We start from the raw sequence: 23,397 nt of genomic DNA, 5'->3' as shown, positions 1-23,397 counted from the left end.
AGATCTGTGACCAGCTCGATGGTCAGAAAGTCACAGCAGAGACTCTCTCAAAATATACCAAGTCATGCACCATTATTGAATTGCCAGTGCAGAACTTCCTCTAATGCAGGCGTGGGCAAAAATGCAGCCCGGGGGCAGGATGCAGTCCGCCAGGCTATTCTATCCAGCCTGGGGGGCCCCTAAAAAGATTTACAAAATTAATATTTATCTTTCCTGGGCTGCCTGTCATGTGGCCCTCAATGGCTTGCTAAAATTCAGTAAGTGGACCTCTGTCCAAAATAATTGCCTGCCCGAGTCTAATGCCAAATCTTCCTATTAAGGGCATGGATATATGGAGCTGCTTCCAGAGGGGAGCAGCAGTTACATTTTAATTGTTATTTAAAAGCCAGGAAAGATACAAACATGCCAAGCTCCTTCCCAGCATGTCCACCCGTAACAATTAGAATGCAAGAGTTGCTGCTTTTTTTTTAAAACTGCTCCAAATGTACATGTGTCCATACCCTAGAGACAGGGGTCACCAACCTGCAGTGCATCTGGCACAAGTGGAATAGGCAGCTTTGTACAACATGCAGCAAAATTAAAGAGGGAACAGAAGCTGCATAGCGGCGGACAGGGCAGAAAGCAGATCAACAGATCATGCAAAAGAAGAGGATTGAAGCGACATTCAGGGAGGATGCGGAACCAAATTTGTAGCATGTCTGCCAAGGTTGGTTCCCACTGTGCTAAGAGTACCAGATGTGAAAGAGTATAATACAGTAACAGAACTCAAAAATTAGTAAATCACTGTGGCAAAAGTATACTTACTGAATGAGGTGTGAAAAAAAGCAGACTAGTGGTTACTTTTCACTTTATTTTATTTTACATTTTGAAATATTTACATTGTTTTCATGGTCAGCATGACCTTGGAAAGACAAGTGGGACATTTTTAAAAATTTCTCAGGCGGCTTGCTTACCATTGTTAACAAAGTCAATGGACAGATTTCTGAAAACATTTTCAAAATAAGCAGGTATCTCTTCTCCCACTGTCAGTATAACAATTACTGTTTTTCTAGATTACATATAAAATTAGAGCACATTTGTTTTTCATGAATTGACAGTCAACATTATGTTACTGAAACAGAATTTTTTTTTTTGCAAGCATCCAGTTTTAGGCAGGACATTGCTATAATTATATTATCATTATTAATATTTAAACAGGTGTGCAGTATTTGGTTTGAAACTTGTAACTGAAGTTTCAGTTTGGGATTATCAACCATTATTGAGAAGATGCAAAAATTTTCAAGTATTTAACATACAAACAAATATTCTCATTTTTTTCAACAGGCCATGTCTTACTGCTCCACAGAGTTTAATGCTTAGACGTCAGAGTCAGTGTAGAAGACACTCTGAAGATCTGGGGAAGCATATTACTCAACTGATAAAACATTTCTTCCGAAATAGTCTGTAAAAACAAAAAAGATTCACCATAAAACTTTGATTTAAATGCATCTAACTTACAGCTGCAAATAACTGTGCCCACAGGTATTTCTCCTGGCAATCCATGGGATATTGGAACCTTACAGCAGAAGGTCCCTCATGATGGTTTTTCAGTAAGTATGGCAAAGCCTACTTTAAAATATTACCCAATAGGTGCATAATTTACCCATTTTAGTGAATTCCTTCACTTTTCACAAGTTCTTTCTAAAGCAGATCTAGCATATTATCTGCTGGTACTAAGACATCTCTCCAAACTCAAGATTAAGAACTAATTTTTGCTATATAATTTATTCTTGGTTTCCTCATTGTTTAGCTGTGTAATGTCTTATCAATATGTACAAGTTCTTTTCTTAAACTCTGAAGGCCAATTTTCAGAATAGCCACAACAAAAATCTTAGTACTTTTCATATGTTTGAGGACTTCCTGGTTCTGAACACCACACAGAATTATCAGTTCAGTTACTAACATAGAGAACTGGCATGTTCCAATGCAGGGGTGCTCAACCCCCTGCCGACAGGCTAGATGCAGCCTGCCAGACTCCCCATTAGGGTGACCACCTTTTCCGAATTCCCCCCTCACCGCCCAGTGGCATTGGTGGAGCAGAGCCAAGTGATGTGGGCTGCCCACTGCGGGGTCAGGGCTCCCTGGCCTGCTGCCCTTCCCCCATGGAGCCCCATGCCAGCTGCATGCTCCCTGCCTGTCCAGCAGCAGCAGGTGGTACAACTGCATGCCCGCTGCTGCACCTGCTACTGCCAAGTGGGCAGGCGACATGTCATTATGGTAGTGTGGGGCTCCTGGGTACAGGACAGCAGGATGGGGAGCCTTGGGGTATGTGCACAGCAATGGGATGCCACCCCTCACACACCCTGAATGAGCTACCTGTGGCTGTCCTACTCCCCACCCTGGGGCCCCATGCACTGCCCCAGCCCTACTCCCTCCCTCACTGTGGGGGCCTTGATCTCCACACCACCACCCCCAAGACCCCCCTTCTACTCCCCAAAGATTTACCCACAGCAAGCTACTTCGCTGGCCACATGCCTGCGTGCAGACATGCACATGCACGCAGCCCAGCCACCCTCCCCACAAGTCCCACTCCTGGCAGCCCCAAGCAGCCCCTTGTAGGCTGGAACTTTGTCTGCTTGTGAGGGGAAACCCAGATCCCTGCATGGTGCTGTGAATCTGGGACAAATGTTGTCCTGGAGTCATGGAGCCTGGGACCGGGACTTGATAATCCCATTCTGGGACTGTCCAGCCCAATTAGGGACACGTGATCACCCTACTCCCCATCGGTCTGAAAAACTGTTGGCAGGGGTGCAGTACAGCATTAATAGCTCCTGCTGCCAAAGTTTTCAAAACTGTAGGGAGCCCTGCAAGTCAGAGCACATGGCCCTGCATGTTGTATTGAGTGCACAGGGTGGGGTGGCACAGGGCCTGACCTGCAGACTGGCACTGTGCCACTCATTCAGCTCATGGGGCCAAAGGTTAAGCACCACTTTTCTAAAGCAGGGCTTGCATGATCCCATGGTCTGCCACAGTTCCCATGGTTGCTAGGAAAACAACCAGTGAAAAGCCTAAAAATGAAGTAATGAAGTTTGATCCCAATCTCTTCAAAGAATTCCAGCTTCCTTTTTTTTGTGTCTTTATAGAAAAAAATAGAGCTCCTGTTCTGACCGTCTCTTGGATGATAGCAGGAGCACGTTTCTCAATTTAACCTACCTGTGGTACCAAGAATTGTACAGTACGGGATATTCCTCCATCCCAGGAGGCCATTTCCATCATGAAGCCTAGAAAGAAATATTCATGATTTACACATTTATAGATAACAGGCTTTTCTTTTAATGACATTATCATGTAACATATAACAACGTCCAATAGCAAAGTTTCCAGCCAGCTAGATGGAACTATTCCAACCCCAGCCATCAGATCAGTGCCTTTGGCTTCCTACCCTTCACTGGCTTGGCCAGCTTGCTGATTCAAGTCCTTGGCCAAATGATTTTTTGCATAGAACACTAAAAAAAAAAAAAATCTTGAAAGGTATGACATTCTTGGCCAAAATGTACAGCATGTTGCAGACTCACAGGAATTAGAAGATACTTCCCAAGATCACTTATTTTGAGAATATTCTTCCAGAGCTAGCTGCCTTCTCTACATAGGTCTGGTGCACTAGGACTGTGAGAAACGCCTGCGTTCTGTTTTGGTTTTGGCATTTCCGAGGGACAGTGATTATTTCAGTGTTCGAATCACCGTCCCATTTCATTTTGGCTGGAACTGTTTCGGAATTTTGATGGTGTTTTGGCCATAGGCTATAATGGGGAAATCACAAAACTGCCTATAATTTTGTCATTTCTTGCCTGAGTCAGATGAAACTTGCAGGGATGCTAGCCTCTTCCAAATACACGAACCCTGGTGTGTTTCAAGGAGATAGGTGTAGGGGTTTCTGGAAAACTGCACCCCAAACTGTTCCAAGTAAAACTAGTATCACCTCACTGGCAGAGGCAGCCTGCCATTATCCCACATGCAGATCTGGGGGCAACTCCCCCCTGCAGGAGTCTGGCATAGCCCTGCAGCCCTCCTAGGGGGGGTGGACCCCTGGATCTGTGTGCAGGATTACAGCAGGCTGCCACTGCCTACTGGGGCCAGAGCCAGGGCCAGCACTGGGTTCTTCCCAGTGTGGGCTGCGCTGGGCAGACTCAGGTGCTGGCACTGGCCCCAGCCAGCAGCAGCAGCCTGTTGTCATCCACATGTTCTGCAGCTGGTGAGTACAGAACATTTTTTTTTTTAAAGCCCTGCACACATTGGCTCTGGCAGCAGTGATTGGGGCCTGAGGGCTCATGGCAAGAACCCCCCTGCATAGTGCAGGGATCACCCCCACCACCACCTGGCACCTGCACCAGGGTGTGGGTGCAGCGCTGCGTGCCAGGGCATTGTGCACTGCCTGGGAGCTGGGGTGGCTCCACCTGTCAACCAGAGCTCCTGGTTCAATTCCCCAGCTCTCTAATCATTCTCCCAGCTTTTCCTGGGGCATGTAACCCCTGGATCTGCACACAGGGTTTCAGCAGGCTGCTGCTGCTGGCTCGGAAAATAGACTAGAGCCACCACCATCCCCAGCTGACAGCAGCATCCTGCATCATCTGGGGGCCTGTGCCCTGCAGGAAAAGCTGGGGGAAGTGATCAGAGAGCTAAGGAATTGAACCGGAAACTGGGGGAGTGTTCAGGGACCTTGACATTCCCCCAGCTCCCGGATCAATTCCCCAGCCCCTGGATTGGAGTGACCTCAGGGACAGATCATTGTCACTGGCCACCACCTACAGATGTCAATAGCCCAGCTCTGAAACATCCAAATTATTTTGGATGGCCTCTTTGTTTCAGAGCCCCGTGTTTCATTTTGGATTCAGTGTTTCAACTGTTAAAACGTCCGAATCTGAAACTAAGTGAAACAGCTGCTGAAATTTCGCACAACCCTATGGTGCACCTTGGAATGCTGAATTTGCAAACAGGTATGGTATGACTAGAAACAGACTGACAGATTGGAAGCAGTTCAGAGAAGGAAGAGAGGAAGTGTAGGCAGGATTTATTATCAAAAAAAAAGTCTTCATATATAAAACCTGGCTAGGTGACAACTTGGCATTTATAAGACAGGGATTGCCAAACTATGACCCATGAACCCAAAACAAGCCCACGGTATATTACTGACAAATAAAAGTACACTTTTGTTATGACTGTGTGTAGTTTTCTAATTATGGGTCACAGGCATGTTATACAATTATGACTATGTAGTACCTACTAAAGGGGTAGCTACTTCACTTCTGGTGGAGGGAACATAACATGTTACAGGTATTTGAAGCACCTGACCACCAAAAATTGGAAGAATTATTTATGGGGCACAGAAGTATTAGGAAAGTAAAGGCAAAGCTAAAACTCAGTAATCAGAAAAACTCCCAATGATAAAATGCGTTAGCATATAAAATAAAGAAAAAATAGTGGAGTCCCCCATTAAAAAAAAAAAATGGAGGTGGGTGGGAAAGAGGTTGAGCTACTTGACAGTGTATTTCAAAGACCAATTTGGCACTAGTATAGAGATGGCTTGAAGCTATCTTGTGTCCCTTCATAGCATCTGATGAAGCAAGTCCACTGCTTATAAACTAAATCAAAGAAGCTTTTGTAAAAGGTGCACATCTATCCCGACTTCAGGCTAACATAGCTATCTCTTTGAAGCCATCTATCCATCTGTGTATGTTCTAGGATTTTCACATGTCTTAACATTACATCCCCTCCTCCCCCCAATTCTGAGAAGGCAGCAGCTGTTTCAATTAAGATTTAAAAAATGTATTTAAAGTGTATTAAAGTTGTGCTAAAAGTTCAGCATTTTTCTAGCTCTCCATTTTCATTTCCTTTTGTTTCTCTCTTGAAAAAGGTAAATTTGACCCACTTCCTGCAAACAAAGGACATCTAGAACAGGACTGTCCAGATTCAAAGCAGCTAGATACATGCCTCATGGGCTACACATCACAGGGGTAGCACTAGTATGGACCACAGGGCCCTCCAGGCTGTATGCCTCACATGCGTGCAGGCAACCCCACACTCTATGGGACTGTGAGTATGTGGGAACAGACACTCCCATGCAGCACTACACACTGGTTCACCTTTTCTTGCAGACTCCCCTGTGGCACTACAGTGCATCGGTGCTCTGGGCTGCCAACTCCCCTAGCACTACAAGCTGCACTATGCCATTCTGCCCTGCCCAGTGGGTGTGGGCATATAGCAGAAGCCAGGGGTGGGAGAGGGATCCTTAAGCTTTCAGTTGCTATTACGACTGGAGCAATGGGGGGGGGAGCCTTCATATTAACCCCTTGTGAGCTGCATGTGGCCCATAAGCCACCAGCTGGATAGTCCTGATCTAGAATAGGTGAAACGTAACACTAACCTTTGACACACTTGAATACCAGCTCTGCCCTCTTTAAGCACCATGGTATAGTCATTTCCTTAAAAAGAAAAAAAAAATAAAGATAGTAATTTTACATTTTAGTGCAACCAAGCAACAACATGCGACTGAAGACAGAGTATTGTTTGTTGTGTCCAGGCAGTTTATTTTAAATCAGGTTTTTAAAAATCACTCCCAATTTATTTTTATGATCTATAGTATTACGAGTAGGAACCTACTTAATTTCATGGAAATCATGAAAAACGGTGATCTCTACAAAAAAAGGGACACTGGCCACCTTTTCCCAAAAACCCAACCAAAAAACTGTAATGAAAATAAGATACTGGCTCTTCAGTGGGAGCCAGAAATTCTTGCTGCCACTGCAGCTCAGTCTCACATCCTGTCCAGGAGGTGAAAGGTGCCAGCTGGTGGGACAGCATGAGACAGCCGCCAAGATGGTGACTACCCCCTCGTGCCTCTCCGCTAATTAGCGCGAGGGGCAAGGCTGCACAAACAGCAGCCAGAAATCAAGATGGCAGCTGCCCCCTCATCCCCGCCCGGGCCTCTCCACCAATCAATGCTCAGGGGCAAGGCTGCCAAACAACCATGAAAACTGGCTCTTTGGGCTGTAACCAAGTCATGAAAATTGCTTTCATTTGCTGAGAGTTAGGTAGGTCCCTAAATTATGACTTCCACGTGTACACATTTGTTAAAAACCATTTTCTCTGAACCCAGGTCCCCTTGAATATCAGACCACAGTGAGACCAGGTTTACCAGTGTTTCAGTTTTTCAAACAAAACTGAAGCCATAAAGCAAACCCGAGTTTTTCAAGCCATCCTAGAAATGTTGCATACCTTATGGATGACAAGAGCTCAACCACTATTTTAAATTACTAGAAGATACTATTGAGTAAACAGTAAATACATTTTAAAGGTAAGCTTTTTGAAAAGGGAGACCCAGGATTGGTGATGACAGTACTGTTCACCCAACATGACTACCTTCAAGGGTTGCTGGAAACCACAGCTCCCACCTACACTATATCTAGAGCATCTCCCCATCCCCCTACCATAAAATAGAGACTATATGTAAAACCAACATTTAAAAACAGTTCTCATGATGCAAATCCTCACATCTGTTTTCTTCACATCTGTTTGCTTCACCCTTCAGTTACACAACACATGAAATCAGATAGCACAATGCTGGACAGCAGAGTATTTTCTTCAAGTTTTCCGGAAGAAATACTGGGTCTCCATTGTAATTTATCTGCCCACACAAGCTTCTTGTCACATGAAAGGTAGGCGTTTGCTGGTAGTTTTGATCCTTGTTTTGGCTTAGGTTAAAAACCAGAGTCTAAAAAGAAAGGTCCTGTTGCCTTGAAGGCAAGTTAGCAGCACATTCTGTAGTCAATATGGAAAGTGAGATGATGCCTTAAAAGGATCAGTTGAAGCAGCAGGATATGACACCAGTTCTTGGACAGTTCTAGAGGAATATAGATGTTAAGTGTTGTGGGCACTAAGGGAAATAACAGGTTGAACACAGAACACCAATTAATTCAACCCACAAGAACTCAAAATGGATTACAACCTGTGACACTACTGTGTCATCTTTAAAACTGATGGCTCTCATTATTTCACCAGGTTAGGAATATTATTTTTACATGTAAAAATGTACTCTGATGCTGTCCTTATGACAGAAGATTAGACGGACACTGGTCTCAAGTGCAGGGACACAGGACAAGAAAGGTTTGAGTTTACTAATGTCAATCTAGGGAGGTAGAGTGCTTGGGAACCTTGCCTGTAATTAGCAACTCCATGTCACCTATCCTTGTATCCAAAAGGATAATAAGAGAGAGACCTGATTTGTTAGTAGCAGGGCTGTTATTCCTTTTGCTTATCAGAGCCCAAGTTTGTTGGTAAGTCTTGCAGGACTTCCTACTTACTTGTTCTAACTGGCAGTTTCAAAATAGTGGGTCCAGTCACATGCATAAGATTTTAAATATGCACTTAAGTCTTTGCAGAAACTGGACTAACAGGGGTCCCAAGTTCCTAAATAGTTATTTTTAACTTGACTTTTGCTTTAGTATCTGCGTATTAGAAAAAAGGAAAAGGTTTTTAGAATTCGGCCATAGTAGATATGCCCCAAATAAAATGTCTTCAATAAAAACCATCTAGTTAGAAGCCATTTAACTAGATAGATGGAAGGGAAGGAAGAGAAGAATGTATACTACAGATTTTTTTCTTCTAAATTTTCCTTTCCAAAAAGGAGTATTTTACACTAAATGTAATGATCACAAAAGGCACCCATTAATAGCCTTGATGAGGTCCGTTTTTCTTCAGACAAATATTACAAGCAGCAGCAATGGCCTCTACACTGAAGCTATAAAACAAAGGTGCAAGTTGCGTTCAAGTGTCAAGTGTGAACATCTGGCTATTAGCGTTGTTCTATCCCTTGTATCAGTTCACCTAGGATATATAACAGCTATCAGATGACCAAGTAGTTCTTGCCTGGTCTTGGCTTAGCTGGCACTGTTACAGTCCTTTCAGATCAGAATTCTCCCTCTAATTTCTTAGATGTGGGTTTAAGTGCCTGGCAAATTGTTCCATGCTTTATACTAACGTCACAGTAAGGGAAATAGTAACAATTCTGCCACCCTCTCCCCAAAGTGACACTCATTTGCTCTATACAAAGGGCCCCATACAAGTGAGATATGATGCCCTCCTTCAGTTTGATAAACTCATTGCCATCCTTGAGTTAAATATATATTTCATGTCTCCATCTACAAAAACAGAATAATCTCTGGGAGAACAAAAGAAAGCTCATGATGAATGCCTGTCACAGTGAAACATCCAAACATCTTTGCAGCTGTGCTACTGGTTAACCACTTTACAAAAATGTTTTTATGTAGGTGGTAAACAGCTTCAAAAAACTAGGCACTAAATTCAGATTTAGTTCAGAGTTCAGTAGTTTCAGATTAGCATTTAGAAAGGTAATATTGTTCATTCTTCCCTCCATAAGGAGTTATAGAAGTTTCAGGTTTTAAATAAGGTCAGCCAGCTGCAGCAAACTGTTTGTTATCAATGTTTCCAATGCAATATACATTTTTGTTTAAATTTATATATATCTATATATCATGCAGGTCATCAAGTTTATTCTGCAAACATTCAAACACAAAACAAATAAGGGCTTATTTATCAATTTTAAAAGACCTAGGCAATCATTTTATAGTCTTCAAATTTCATACAATACTATAGCATCCTTTAAAGTAGGTATTTTATAAACTGCTCATGTAGTCTGAAAATTTTAACAAAAAAAAAAAAAATGTTAAAACAGGAAAATCCACAATACATATGTCACTGAATGGTTTCCTTTCCTCCCTATTAAGACTTATTCCCAACAGTTACTTTATTGGGTAGACCCTTAAAAAAAAAAAAAACAACACATCAATAAAAATTGGCATGACTGCAGGTCTCAATAAGAATTTCAAAGGTTGGGGTAGGAGAAAATGGTGTCAGATTAGGTTTGGATTCATGTGGGCAATTCCTTTATTGGATACATCTGTCTCAACCCTGCAGCTGGTTCAATAAAAGAGAATCACCCATAAAATTCTTGCTTCTTCATATTTTTCCTGGACCACCACAGCAAATCAAATCTCAACATTATTAGATTAGGTTTCATTTTTTTCAATGTGCATTATCCATGACTAAACTTGTGTTTAAGGTATTGTCCGTTAATGCCTACTTCAACATTAACAGAGAGGTTATTTCCACAGCTAGATCTTGCACTGTAACAGGACTTGATCCTTCTAGGAGACAAAATGCACAGACAGATTTGCCTACATGGAGTCCCATAAACTGCAGATACATGCAGAGTACACATTAAGGATCCATATTAATGGTTCTTTTTGCAGGATCAAGGCTGTATTTGTTGTTAAAAGGCACGAGCAATGCTACATTTAAAATTGTAAATTTAGGGCCATTTCCTAAATATAAATAAATACAAAGAGCTAAACAGTGGTAGACAGCTCTAAATATCTCATATCTACTTTTGATTTTAACCGTTTTTCAACCAGAAACTGACATTGATGAAGCATTATTGCTACTATACACCCTCTCAAATTGGCTAGCAGCTGTTAGAGAGTATTACCTTTCTGAATACCAATAAAGCTAAAAACACATACAATTTTTTTAGTTTACTTACTTCTGACATATCATGTACTAACAGGAGAGGGATACTAATTGTAGTAATGTCATGTGTACAGCAGACTTTGAGAATATTTCTGAGGCCCATGATTGCAGGGTCACGAGCAGTAATGTTACCAGATCTCACGTTGTCATCCACGCAGAGATGAAAAGCAACATGAATTTCAGAAAGATTTGAATGACGTGTGATGTAGAATTCACCTGCAGAACAAAGCAATAGACAAAAGAATCCATCATGCTTGCGATATAGAGTTCAATACAAAAAAAAAATATCAACCTGCAACAGCTGTAAGTAGCACAGTGGGAATAACAGTGGAAGTATTTAACATTAATTTAATTAGGGTCCTCCGCTAGTCAGCAGTGAGAGTGTGGGGCAAGGGGCAAAGTGCATGTGAGGGAAAATGCAAGATTAAAGGGTCCAGCACACTACTTCCACTGTTAATTTGGTAGATCCTTAATCATAATAGTTGATGGGTGACACCGCATAGCAGCTCTTCTCCTTTAAAAAGAGTATGTTTGTCCACAGCCTAAAAACGTAAGAGTCTATGAAACATGATACCTTCCCTTGCTTGGCTAGGGACAGAAGTACACATAAACTGGTATAGGTGATCAGAAACCAGTTCAAATCTGTAACAAGAGAAGTTCAGTGCACATCAACCACTTTCAAAATGTATGAAATCAGTTTAAGATAAACCTGGAGAGATGTAGTATCAGACTTCTGTCCCAGATCCCCTCCAGATTCAAGTTAAGACATAGTGCCCCAGCATCCCAAGATGCTTTGCACCTATCCCACAACCCTCTCCCCACCCCTTGTAGGGTGGGCAGGCTAGCCTTGACCCAAGCCGTCTGCTCCAGCCAAGCAGGGAGGTGTGCCTTAGTGCCCCCCGGCTTCTGGCCTGGGACGCTACAGACATGTGGCTGCTTTTCCAGAATCAAAAGTGAATGTCTGTTCAATCTGTGCAGCTTAGACCAACTTGCAAAGATTGAACCAATTCAGCCTCAGGCTCTTTCACTGTCTGTACTTATTCTTTCTGTTCAATCTAGACAGTTCCTTGCTATTTAGTCAGTGGATAGACAATGGATAGATGGATGTGACCTACATATGGTAGGAAATAATATAATGTGGAAGACAAAAGGAGGGGGAAGGAGATGTAACACTCAAAAATATATACTCAAGCACTGCAGAGCAGACAGATGTGGGAGGAGGAAATACCAAAAAAGGATGAGTTAAAATAAAAAGATGCAAAAAGTCTGTGGGAAAGACAGTGGGTACAGATTACTTAACTGCGGCGCATACATGAAGGTGCAGATACCAGAGATCAGAATTGAATAAGAATTTAACAGGATAGGATTAACCAGATTTGTTTTTAAAAAAGAGCCTAAAGCAACTGGTTAAGATACACTTCTAAACCTGGAAGAGAAAAAACAAAACTAACAAAACACACAACTTTATGCTTACAGCAGAAAAAGAAACAAGGAGCAGCAGAACCTTGGCTCATGAAATAGATCTGAAATTTGCAGCAAGATAAGGAGACAGCAACCCACACTAAGATGCCAATGCAACAAGCTGCAGCCCCAATAATCAGGATAATGATCTGTGCCTGCTCAAATCTCACACAGGATCATGGCCTAACTGCAAAAACAGGGGACAGGAACAGCCTTGTTAGGACATAACATTACCATGAACCGTTTCTTTTTTTTTTTTAAATGGATACTCTCAGGCAATATAGAAATGGACCACACCATTTGGTAAGACTGTTATCTCTCCTGCCTCTGCTCACATTATTAAATTGTTTTTAATAAGTAGCTGAAAGACCAGAATATAAGCGAGTGAAAACTCAGGGAAAAACAGAAAGTAGATGCCTACTCTCAAAGAAAACCCTTGTTCTCCAGTAAAGGAGGGAAGAATGCTTGTAAGGGGAGGTCAAAAGGAAGTGAGAAAGGTTTACAGACTGGGCCCTTTGTAAGTAGGGAGAAATTAGCCTGCCAGAAACACAAAAGTAGAAGTTATCCTTCAAGGTCTGTCCAAAATAGCTTGTCCACTAGATAGTTAAACTAAATCTCCTTCTAATCCTATAGGAAAGGATCACTACCCTTGGCTTAAGTTGTTCCACAATTCCGTTCTGTTACATAGATTTAAGATACTCCATAATGATGTCAAGTTATCCATCTTGATGGTTATTTAAACAAATAACTAAAGCTTTTTTCCTTCCCAAAAGCAACGCCAGTGTGCAGATCTTCAAATAAAATCGCTATAGATAACTTCCTTACTGAAAGGATAACCTGTAAGAGGACATAAGATCATATGCTCCTACATTCTCATGGACCACTCCTATGCTTAAAATTGTGCTCAATTGTAAATATTTTGTGATAGTATGCAGAACCAAGTATTTTTAGAGACTTACCTGCGAGCCTTATAAATTACTTCTTCACCCGATTTACAACAGAAGTCTTAGGCCTAGGGACAGTAAGTGACTTGCCTCCATGGCAAAGCTGAGAATAGAAACCAAATGTCCCAACACCACAGTCTGTGCCATACCTACAAGGGCATCCTTCCTTTGTGTTTAGTTTTTTTAATATATAAATAAATAAATAAATAAACAAACAAACAAACAAACAAACTAACTAACATAAAGCAAATGCTAGGGATAAGTAACATAAAGCAAATGCTAGGGATAAGAATAAAAACAGGTTTACTTAAGAAAAAAAGAAAAGAAAAACACTGAATCTCACCTGGTAAAATATTTGATTGGTTTCGTTCAATATTCTTGGATTTATCTTCACTTCCACCATCTCGGTTTAGTGAATCTGTAGTATAAGTATTAAATATACTGTATATGGACTGCCTTAATATTACCGCGTTACCAAGCTGAAAAGCTGCAATAGTTTCACGTGTGCCGTATTCTAACAACTTAAGAGCCGATCCAAACTGCACTGAAATCAAAAGTGGTCTTTATTGAGTTCAGTGGACATTGAATCTGGTCTTGAATGTAAATAAATCAACTTTGACCTTAACCATCACATTCAAGATAAAATAAATACAAAAACCAGATAACTCAATATTCTTCACTCCTCCTCATCTCCCAGAACAGACAGACCTGAAAATGAGAGATCTTGTATTTGAATAATCGGGAAGTTCTTGATAAATACTGCATTGGGACCTTTCATAGTTACCCTATTGTGGGGTGCACAACCTACAGCTGACATGCAACTTGCTAGGGCAATCCCATAATTTTTTTTAAAAAAAAGTGTTTTATTGAGCCAAAAAATTGGAAAATAAAACAGCGAGTCGTGTGCCCTTACTGAATAGTGATTCACCAATCTGTGCATGCCTCCCCCTACTTTCTGCAGTCCATCAAGAGTGCACCATGCAAGTAGACCTCATTAAAATTTGTTGTATAGCCTTGCCCTAGACTCTTACTACCAGTTCTCTCACCTCTTTAGCTCTTAAGCTTTCCATGCATTTCTAATAAGACTTTATTTCCAGGGGAAAAACAGTGAACTAGAGTGTTTCTGGTGACCAACTGACAGTTTGCCACTCAACAGAAAAAAGCTATAGAAAATAGTTTAAGAGTGAGATACAAAATGAGGTAGACAATCAACTTTTTACATTAAATTGCTGTTATTTCCTAATATTGCAAACAAAATTATAACAAATAAAACCAAGAGTAAGGAAAAACTGACAGATGTTTTTAATGAGACCATTCTATTACAATACACAATACCATAGTAAGTTTATTCCACTATAGATTTATGTGCCTATTTGTGTTACTGATTCATTTAAACCACATAAGCAGTTCTTCATGAGAAAAGAAAATATCTCCCTAATGTAAGATTAGTGTCCTCAAAGGCATGTAGCCAGAAAACTTCCTACCATTTGTAAATACACTTGTAAAAGATCTACACACCCCATTATCAGTTACTGATAATTTTTCACTTCAGTACCCTGTTGCTAGAAGTAAAGTATTTGCAACTCTTATTCCCCATTATAATTTCTAACACTTTAAAGACAGAGGCAGGTCAAATCACAATTAAACCTTATTGCTAATGATGTTCAAGTGGGGGAGAGGGGCAGAGGGAAGGAGAAGGGGGCCCAGGAATATAGGGGGTTGGCATATTCATACGCTTTAGAATTCCACGATTATTTTAAAAATAAATAAATAAATAAATAAATAAATAAATAAATAAATCAGTCTGTTTTGGCTTCAGATAAAACATGAACAGAGGCTAAATTTATACAGCACTGCTTGCCCGAGTCCATACATAGGATAGAACAGCTCTGAGGGCAAATTTCCCAAATTTACTTCAGTAAACACTAAATTTTGACGCTGGTACACTACAAGGTCAAGCAACATCTCACTCTGAATATGGAGACACCACCACTTAGTTTCTGCTTTCAAATTAGAAGTGGGGGGTCTGCACTAGAACCTGTAAATATGCATGACCACCACAAAGGGAGAATGCAGCCCAAACAACCCAAAGGACAGAATTATATTCTGATCATCTGCCCAATCTATCATATGTCAAGAAGGCAGCTTCTTTTGGGATAGAGCTTGGAAAAGTGCCACTATCTTTTCTTTTAAAAACTGACCCTGGCTACAGAGAGGATCAGGTGGATTAGCTTTTCATAGTAGGCTTGATCTAATTTGACCCCTGATGCTCGTTATAGGACACATGTGCACAAGTATAAAAGCGTATACTTGACTGAGCTCACTATACTAAAAGGCATATATTTGAATCTTTGGCCTCTGCTCATTGGTAGCTTGAAAAGCAGTTTTTTCCCTGGAGTTCACACTAAGTGGACTCTGTACCTTAACAGAGGGACAGATAAAAGTTAGCACCCTGGCAGAGCTTACTATCTACATATGAGGAACAAGGCCTCTAAAACATGTTTATTCAATGAGATCTGTTTACTCTCCTACCAAGAAGACTCTTTGCCTTCGACATAAATAGAGCAAGTTGGTCATTTTGGATCTTGTTCCTTTCATACAACTTCACAGACTGTATCAGGAAGAGGTGAATATTTTTCAGTCCAGTTTGGATCTTTGGAGATAAGTTAAGAGGAGAACCAGCTGAATTATTGCTAGGAAGCAAAATGTGAGAGTACTGGACACCACAGCTACCTCTAAAAGTTTGTGTTTTCTGAGCTTTGTATCTTCTTTTACTGCATATAAAAAACATTCAACCAGCTGAAAGTGATATGGAAGGAAAAGGGCCACCTTGAGTTTAAAACTGCATTGTTCCCCCCCGAGTCCCCAAAATGTTTTACACCAGGGAGTTCGCTACTTTAGATATATGGGAAACTAAGGAAGAGAGAGAGTAAAAGCAACTTGCCCACACCCACAGAATCCTTTTCAGAACTGTTTTTGTTCAAGAGAAACAAGTTGCCACTGACCCGGATGCCTTTTTGACTTACTGCTACGCTGTGCTCTAGCAGAAAAAACAACCTTCTGGACAATTTCAAGTTGTTTTTGAATCCCAGGAAAATGGAAGTCTGTGCACTCTTGGCAAACTGTTGCAAAATCTAGAAGGAAATAAAAGTTTAGCACACAACTTGTAGATTTGTATCTGTGAATGCAATATACATTTTGTACTACTGATTTAACAGAGCCACCAAGAATAGCACACATACCCTATTTACTTGAATCCAACATGATCCTCAATTTAAGATGACCCCCCAATAATTAGATACTATACATGGAAAAAATGTACAAGAAGTTTGATGCAATTTTTCCAGGTACTGAATTCATGCCCCAGCCCCCCACTGCTACAGCAAGTAAAGCAATGGCTGCAGTGGGCGGTAGGGGTCAAGAGACCCCCTTGCCCTCTGCTCCCCACACTTCTTCCCCCTGTAGCCTTCCTGCCCTGCCACCTGCACCCCCCACTCACCCTAAACTCTGTCTCCCTTCCCCCCCCCGCCACTCACTGTCAGACACTGCTTTGGCTCCGTTTGTTCCCCAGGCCACAGCATATGGAAGCACAGCCCTTGCCAGGCCACACAGATGGTTGGCACTGCTGGCTGGTTGGGCAGGGGGAAGCGTTCCAGGTGCTCTGTGCCTAGCTGTACTTGACAGTGGGGGCATTAGTGGGTTAGGACTCTGGTCCTAACTCAGGCTCAGTGCCAGAGTCAAAGCTGTACCAGCTACCTATCCCCCACCCTGCTTTGTACACACCTCCTCCCCTCCCCCCCCATGCTGACTGGGGAAAAACACATCATCATAGATTTGACTAAACATGGTATTTACTGTCTTTCCCTTAAAATCCCAAGCACTTTAAAGACAGAACTAAAACATTTTTAAATGAACCCCTCATTTAGAAAGGGAATTTTCAATAATGCTGTTGTATACCAGGTAAACTTGAGAAATTATGTCAGAACCAAAACACAGACCTGCACAAATTTGTTTTCCTTTTATTCTGTAAGCATTCAAATATGGGCCTATAAATCTTTCAGTGGTATCTATCAGAGACATTTTAGGGGGAGTTCTCCAAACACTAGTTAACAAATCACCGCCATGATGACTACTAGTGAAAAAACAAAAACAAAACAAAACAAAAATTTTACAGCTAAATGAGAATGCCACTTCCAAAGGGCCTCCCAGTAGGCAAGCTGCTATGAGTTTGATATCACATAAAAATAGGCAACTATCAATCCTCTGGATCATGGTGTATACGCAAGTCAGGTGCCTGATGAATTTGCTTGTATAAAGTCCTGTGACCATCACACCAAGACCTCTGACATGTACACCCAGGCAAGAGTATGGAGGAGCAGAGGCTGCCCAAGACCTATCACACACCTTTTAGACTACTGAGACAGAATCCAAAAGCCAAAGCCCAGATGTTCAGCGCCTCGATGACTGTAGCTTCTGCCAAAGAGCGCTGGATGAGAACTGCTGCCGACTGCCAAACACCTCAGCAAGGGCATTTTTCTGCCAGGGTCCCTTAGATTTTCTCCAACCAAGGAGTATCCTCAAGGCAGCGGGGACTACAGTTTTGAAGTGCCCTATACTTGCCTTGCTCTGGAGGTTGCAACGTTGTAGTATTGTATAGGAGGGTTTGGGGGGGGCACAAGTAGCCCCATCCTGTTGCCATCAGGCCGATGCAGTTCATGCGTCATACCCAGGACATCACAATGTCAACAGCCAATATATTACAATAGCAACAAGTATGTTTTCTGCAGCTGGTTTTCCAGGTTCCCTACCCAGAGGTTAGGTCTCTATGCAAGTCAATGGAAGAAAGAGCACGCCATTAGCAAGGATCCCTGAAGTAGTTATTACTTTCATGGCTTTTCACTGTTCATCCACCAAATCCAAGCACTTGTTTTTGGAGTAGCCTAGGGATCCCATAAAAAGGGTGCTAAACTCCTGATAAATTGGAAGAAATGAAGCCAGTTTGGTACAGCCAGAGTTTTCAAACGTTAAGATGCAAAGATACTTCTTTAAAATTTCTGTTATAAAACACTATTTTAAACTTTTGCCACTCAGCCTATACAAGACATCTCTAAGCCAAAACAGAAGAAAAAGAAAAAAGGAGAAGTCTTGGAATAAAGGAGAGAGTTTGCCCTAAAACAGAAACTATTTTAGTCAGAATTAAAAGTTAACATTTCTCATTCTTGGGTGCAAAGTATGGAGCCACTAGATATGGATCAAATTTTTATTTTTATTTTATTCCAGCAGTCCCAAAAGACCCCCAACTGCAGTAAGTGAGCCACCATGCTGGCCAATGCAAACTCCAAACTAAGGAAGACCATGCTTTTTCCACTTAGATCAAAGCCCAATTTTGAACCGACAATTCATCATTCACATACTTTGTTGAGCTTCAGGGCATGTTCCAGTTTCTCTTTTAGAGTCTTTCAGAAAGAAGCCTGTTGCTTAAGTAGTAGATTTAAAGGATGTCTCCCCCTCTTCCCCCTGCCCCTTTTGGCTCCAAAAATTAGTACAATGATTTTCTACATTGTGGGAATGGCTGCAAGATCTGGCTTTGTTTAATAGGTCTTTTAAATTATTGTTAAATTTTGTCTAGGTGTTAAGACAGGCACTTTTGTCTCTGTTCTATGAAAGAGAACTAAAAAAAAAAAAAAGAAAATAAGTTACTGCAAGTCTGAAATCTACTTTTAGGACCTAAAGCACCCCGGACAGTGTGCTGTAACTTTTGCTCCTACTCTATTTCCCTCCTCTTGCTTCAAGTCTCATTGCACCCATATGCCCTTTGAAAAGAAGTCCTTTGTGCTACCTCCTTATTGGAAACATTTTAAAAGAAAATGATCAGCTGGATGGCAGGAACAGGAGACTCAACAACAGTTGTTCTGGCCAAAAAACACACACTTGAAATGTAAACATTTTTGTACTAAATGTCAGGCGGAAGCTGGGAGAGGTCTGTAATGTGGTTCAGAGAGAAGGGCTGTGTGGCCAAGACTGGAACGAAGGCAAATAAAATAAATCAGTTGGTTAGCCATTGCGGGCATGGTATTTATATAAACGTTAGCTATTTAGGAGCGTGCTCACAACCATTATCTGCCTGTTTTTCAGGAGTGGAGATCATATAGAGCTCACACTGACTTCAAATGGAATGTAAGATTGTCATCGTTTTTTTAAAATCAGGGGTATTACTTTTTAATTAATTTCATTTTCCAATTAATTTAGAGTCTTAGGTTTCACTTCAGCCTCAATCTTTGCTAGTAAACTGTTTATCATATCACAGTTAAGTTCCAGGCTTTCCACCAAGAGCACGTTGCTGCTCCAAGATACAAAAATCAAAGCTGGCATGAGCCTGCTGACAAGGGCTGCCAACCTCAAAACACCTCACCTGAACTCAACTGTGCATTTACAAAGCAGGAAGGAGCACCACATATCTTAACAAGCTTGAGCTACATTTTCTGCCACAATCATCTATACTTTATCACTCATCTCTTCTGGTCTTCATTTTTTTACTCCAGTTTTGTTACCCTCTACAAAAGGCTTTGTCTTACGTTTGCTTTTATTTTCTGCTCTGGAGAACTATTATTCCCATATCCATTTGGGAGGCTCTAGCAAACATTTGGGTTATCATTACATACTTCATAAATCACTTCGTTTTCCTGAACTAACAACACTGAAAATATATTTGAAGACAGATAGGTATTATTTATAGAGTAGACACCTAACCTGCTGAACTGCCTCTGAATCAAGATTCTGGGATTGGTTTTTAAAACTGAACATTTAACACTGAAGGCAAGTGAGAGGGATCCAGACATTCAGGAGTTTTTCATAGATTCTGGAGTGCAGAAACAAAAATCCCCTCAAATGCCACTACAAGATTACCTGTCCAGATGGCAGACTGGATGGTTTGTACCAAGATTTTTTTCCCCTCAGAAAGGTCAAGGAAGTAAAGATTTTCAAGAGAGTAACTTTGGTATTTGTTTCCATGATGGACCCAGCGAGATGGCTTACCTCTTTTGATACCACTGTATGAACTGATGCGGTTGTCCACCAACAGAACCAGACCACAAAGAGAAGTGGAATAGAGAGACATTGCAGTTTGCAGCCTGTGAAGTTTTACTCCACTTCGATGATTACGCTTATGTTTACAGAAGTCTAGCATATCAGCTCTCAATAGTCTCAGGTTATGCATGGTCTTCAACTGGGCCCCTGTGTGAAAAAGTAGACCCAGAAAACTTAAATACATGCAACTTCACGTACACACTAGGTTACTTAGAGCTATCAATACATGCTCAAAGCATGATCTGTGCATGTGATAAGGACCTAGAATGGAGAAAGAGGAAAAAAAATAGTTCTTTTTTTCCCCTTTTAGCATCTATCAAGTTCAAGATGTTATATCAACAGGAACATTTTTACAAGACTTAAATTAGGTGCGACACCACAGATGATTCTGCCTTTTAAATGTTGTATGTGGCTTTAAAGAGACAAAAGGGGAAAATAAGCACCAACATCAAAATTCTGTTCAGTATTTCAGCATTCATTGCATACTTGGTCTAAGAGATCAAGTGACTATACTTACCCAAATGAATTGTAAAACTCTCTTCTAATTGTCTCTGCTCTTCATAGATTCTTCCATTTCCTTCTTCAGATTCTCTCAACTGGCTGGGCTGAACCTTAATTTCATCACTAAAAAGGCATACATAAATAAGTCAAAAAGCTCAAGCTAAGATGCCCGCCATCTTAGAGACACTGTGGGGAGGGGGAGAAGTTATCAATGTTTTGGGAAGAGCAGGAGAGGAGTCACAGGAAGAGTTTGCCTAGCTAATTTATGGAAATGAGAAGGCTGCACTGAAATATGCACAACTAAGCCAGTCTTACAGCCTAGCTGTACAACCTACAATAATACAACCTAGAGAAGGCTTCAAATCCCAGCATGTGATGCCCATTCCAAGATAAGCAGAAGTAATCATTTCTACTATAAAAACAGGAGACTCACAAGACTGAACTCCTTTGTAAAGGACTTTGAGACCTACTGATGAGAGAGGTGCTTTATGTAAACAGCTTGATATTTTAAAAGGTGAAACTCTTTTTACATTGTTTTCTGACACTCTCAGCCTTCAAGACTGAGAACTGGGCACAAGAGGCCAGATTCTCAGTTGAAGTCAGTCAAAACAACTGTGTGGCTAAACCAGATTATATAAATTGAGACCTCTTGATTCATCTTTTCAAGCTGAGCACACAAAATTAAGGTCACATAAAACCTGTTCTTAGCCCCTAGAGTTGTTGTTATTGTTTGTTTCCTTTTCTGGGTCCCAATTTTCTCATTTCCTACCATGGTAAATCAGAGGAGACTCCACTAAGTCTGTGGAGTTTTACTGTTGTAAAAAAAATGAATGCATGAGTTGCGAGGCTGAGAAGCATGACCTGGCCTATTCACTCAGCAAGAAATTAACTATGGCTTCATTAATTATTACACGGACTACATTTACACCCTCTTAGTCTGGGACTGGAGTTAGAACCTGAGTCTACAGAAGTATGCAAGTATGTAGTTCAAGTTAGAACTTGAACTACAGAACAGAGGTCAAACAATTTAAAAAAAATAAATAAAGTAATTTTTTTTAGATAAATTGGAAAACAAGGCTGAGCTGGTATTTCCAGAACACGTTTACAGGAATATTATCTGATGCTGTAGAGGTACTCTCAAAATGTATTTTGCAATAACCTCTACAATTAATGTATAGTCTTTGGAAGAAGGACTTACTGAAAGCATGTCAGTTTTCATCCTCTTTCCTCTCCCTTACCTCTTCCACCCACTCGCTCACTCACCCTCCTCCCTTTTATTGCCTTGTTATTTCACCAAGTATGAAATACCACAGGCAAGTCACCCACATCACATTTCACATGTCCACCTCATGCTGTTAGCCATCCACCTCTGAAAAGATGCTGTGCACGGCAGGCTGGTTCTTTGCTACTCCCTACCCTAACCTCCACACACAACTAAGTTTTCCCCTTTTAGATCATGGCTTGAGAAAGCAATTAAAAAACAGCAGCAAGAACACCAGATACTAGGGAGGAGGCACCTTATAGAAGACAGACAAGCAAGAATTTTCCCCTACTACAGGCCTTAAATCTAACCTGGTGTTCTATCTGATTTTGCACAGACTGTCACAAAACAGAAACCAAAAAACTGTCCAGTTATCGGGTGACATCACCCAAGGATGATATGATATTCATTTACTGCAAACCACTGCAGTACTTTTTATTACATCTGTCACATTGTGCAATGCTGCCCTCCACAAAGTGATCTCATTCTGGAATGCTGAAGATGGATACACATTTAAAGTAGGTCAAATAGGGGGATGCAAGTTAAGAAGATCCAATTTAAAGCCTTGGAATATTTTTCTTTTCTCTTTCTTTAAATAAAATGTGGAAAAGGGCTAACAGAATCACCAATCTTTGTTAAGCGGAAGTGTTTATTTTCCAGCAGGTCTAAGCCGCAAGATTGAGACTCCCCATGCATTTGAAATGGCTACTATTAAAATATTTTATTACTAAAAATTAAATTTAACCCACAAAAAGTGAAGACAGGAATTAAGTACCTGATGGAGCTGTTGTTGGGATTCTTTAGATCTTGATAAAGTTTTATCACCCATTCCTGATACTCCTGCTTTTGGATAGCTGTCGATTGTTTGAGTTCACTGGTCCACTTATTTTCCAAGTCCTAAAAGCAGACATCATCCCAACCAATTAATTTATTTTGGTTTTTAAATCAAAAACTGTTCGTATGTTCTTCCCCCACCCCCCGCCAAGTCACTGTATTTAAAATTTACCTGCTGACATTCAAAATGCTGAGCTGCTAGTTCATTCACATCTTGATCTGTTAGTGTTTTTCCTAGTTCCTGCATCACTTTATCCATTTCAGCACCTTGTCTAAAACAAAAATCAGAGCACAATTACTGTTAGTCAGTGCTGACTGCTTAAAGTGTCGTCAACGTTTTCATGAACCAGACAAGTTTCAATACAAGCTTAATTCTAATATAATAAAAGGCTTAGTCTGTCCATCTGTAATGCTTTTGGCCAATTGCGCATGCACTGCTGAGAGGGCAGGCAGCAATTGGCTGCACAGGCCCAGGCTGCACGGGTCCAAGTTTGAGCCACTGCCAGGGAAGTTGTGGTAGCGGAACATGTCCCAGCTGCCCAAGCAGTGGTGCTGCCCCATGCCTCAGGGCAAAGGAGGGGTTCACAGTGGCAGCACCCCACACCGCCCATTTCCACTGTCCCCTAGAACAGCCAGCAAGGAAGGGGAGGCGACAGGCAGGGAGAGGATGGGAGCAGAAAGGGCCCCCCTGCCCCAACAACAGCTGATAGGGGGGAGACGAAGAGTGGG

General features: G+C 41.3%; 1 protein-coding gene across 3 annotated transcripts in view; it reads right to left on the bottom strand.

Annotated features, from left to right (window-relative positions):
* Positions 1–1,243: 1,243 nt before the first annotated feature.
* The window catches only part of CUNH12orf4 (chromosome unknown C12orf4 homolog), a 28,669-nt gene continuing 6,515 nt past the window's right edge, over positions 1,244–23,397 (bottom strand). The window contains exons 5-14 of one of the 3 annotated variants that reach the window (XM_019544201.1): positions 22,841–22,940; positions 22,610–22,731; positions 20,590–20,696; positions 20,022–20,219; positions 15,992–16,120; positions 13,330–13,404; positions 10,595–10,797; positions 6,401–6,458; positions 3,193–3,260; positions 1,244–1,441 (exon numbers count right to left, since the gene is read on the bottom strand). In XM_019544201.1, coding sequence (XP_019399746.1) covers positions 1,349–1,441; positions 3,193–3,260; positions 6,401–6,458; positions 10,595–10,797; positions 13,330–13,404; positions 15,992–16,120; positions 20,022–20,219; positions 20,590–20,696; positions 22,610–22,731; positions 22,841–22,940 — 1,153 coding nt within the window. In that variant the 3' untranslated portion in view covers positions 1,244–1,348. The remainder of the gene's footprint in view (positions 1,442–3,192; positions 3,261–6,400; positions 6,459–10,594; positions 10,798–13,329; positions 13,405–15,991; positions 16,121–20,021; positions 20,220–20,589; positions 20,697–22,609; positions 22,732–22,840; positions 22,941–23,397) is intronic. The other 2 variants (XM_019544200.1, XM_019544199.1) reach the window with 2 other exon arrangements.

This window comes from Crocodylus porosus, unplaced genomic scaffold (genome assembly GCF_001723895.1).
Source record: "Crocodylus porosus isolate Cpor-Errol unplaced genomic scaffold, CroPor_comp1, whole genome shotgun sequence".
NCBI classification, from domain to species: domain Eukaryota; kingdom Metazoa; phylum Chordata; order Crocodylia; family Crocodylidae; genus Crocodylus; species Crocodylus porosus.
This window is presented reverse-complemented; position numbering and strand designations above follow the sequence as displayed.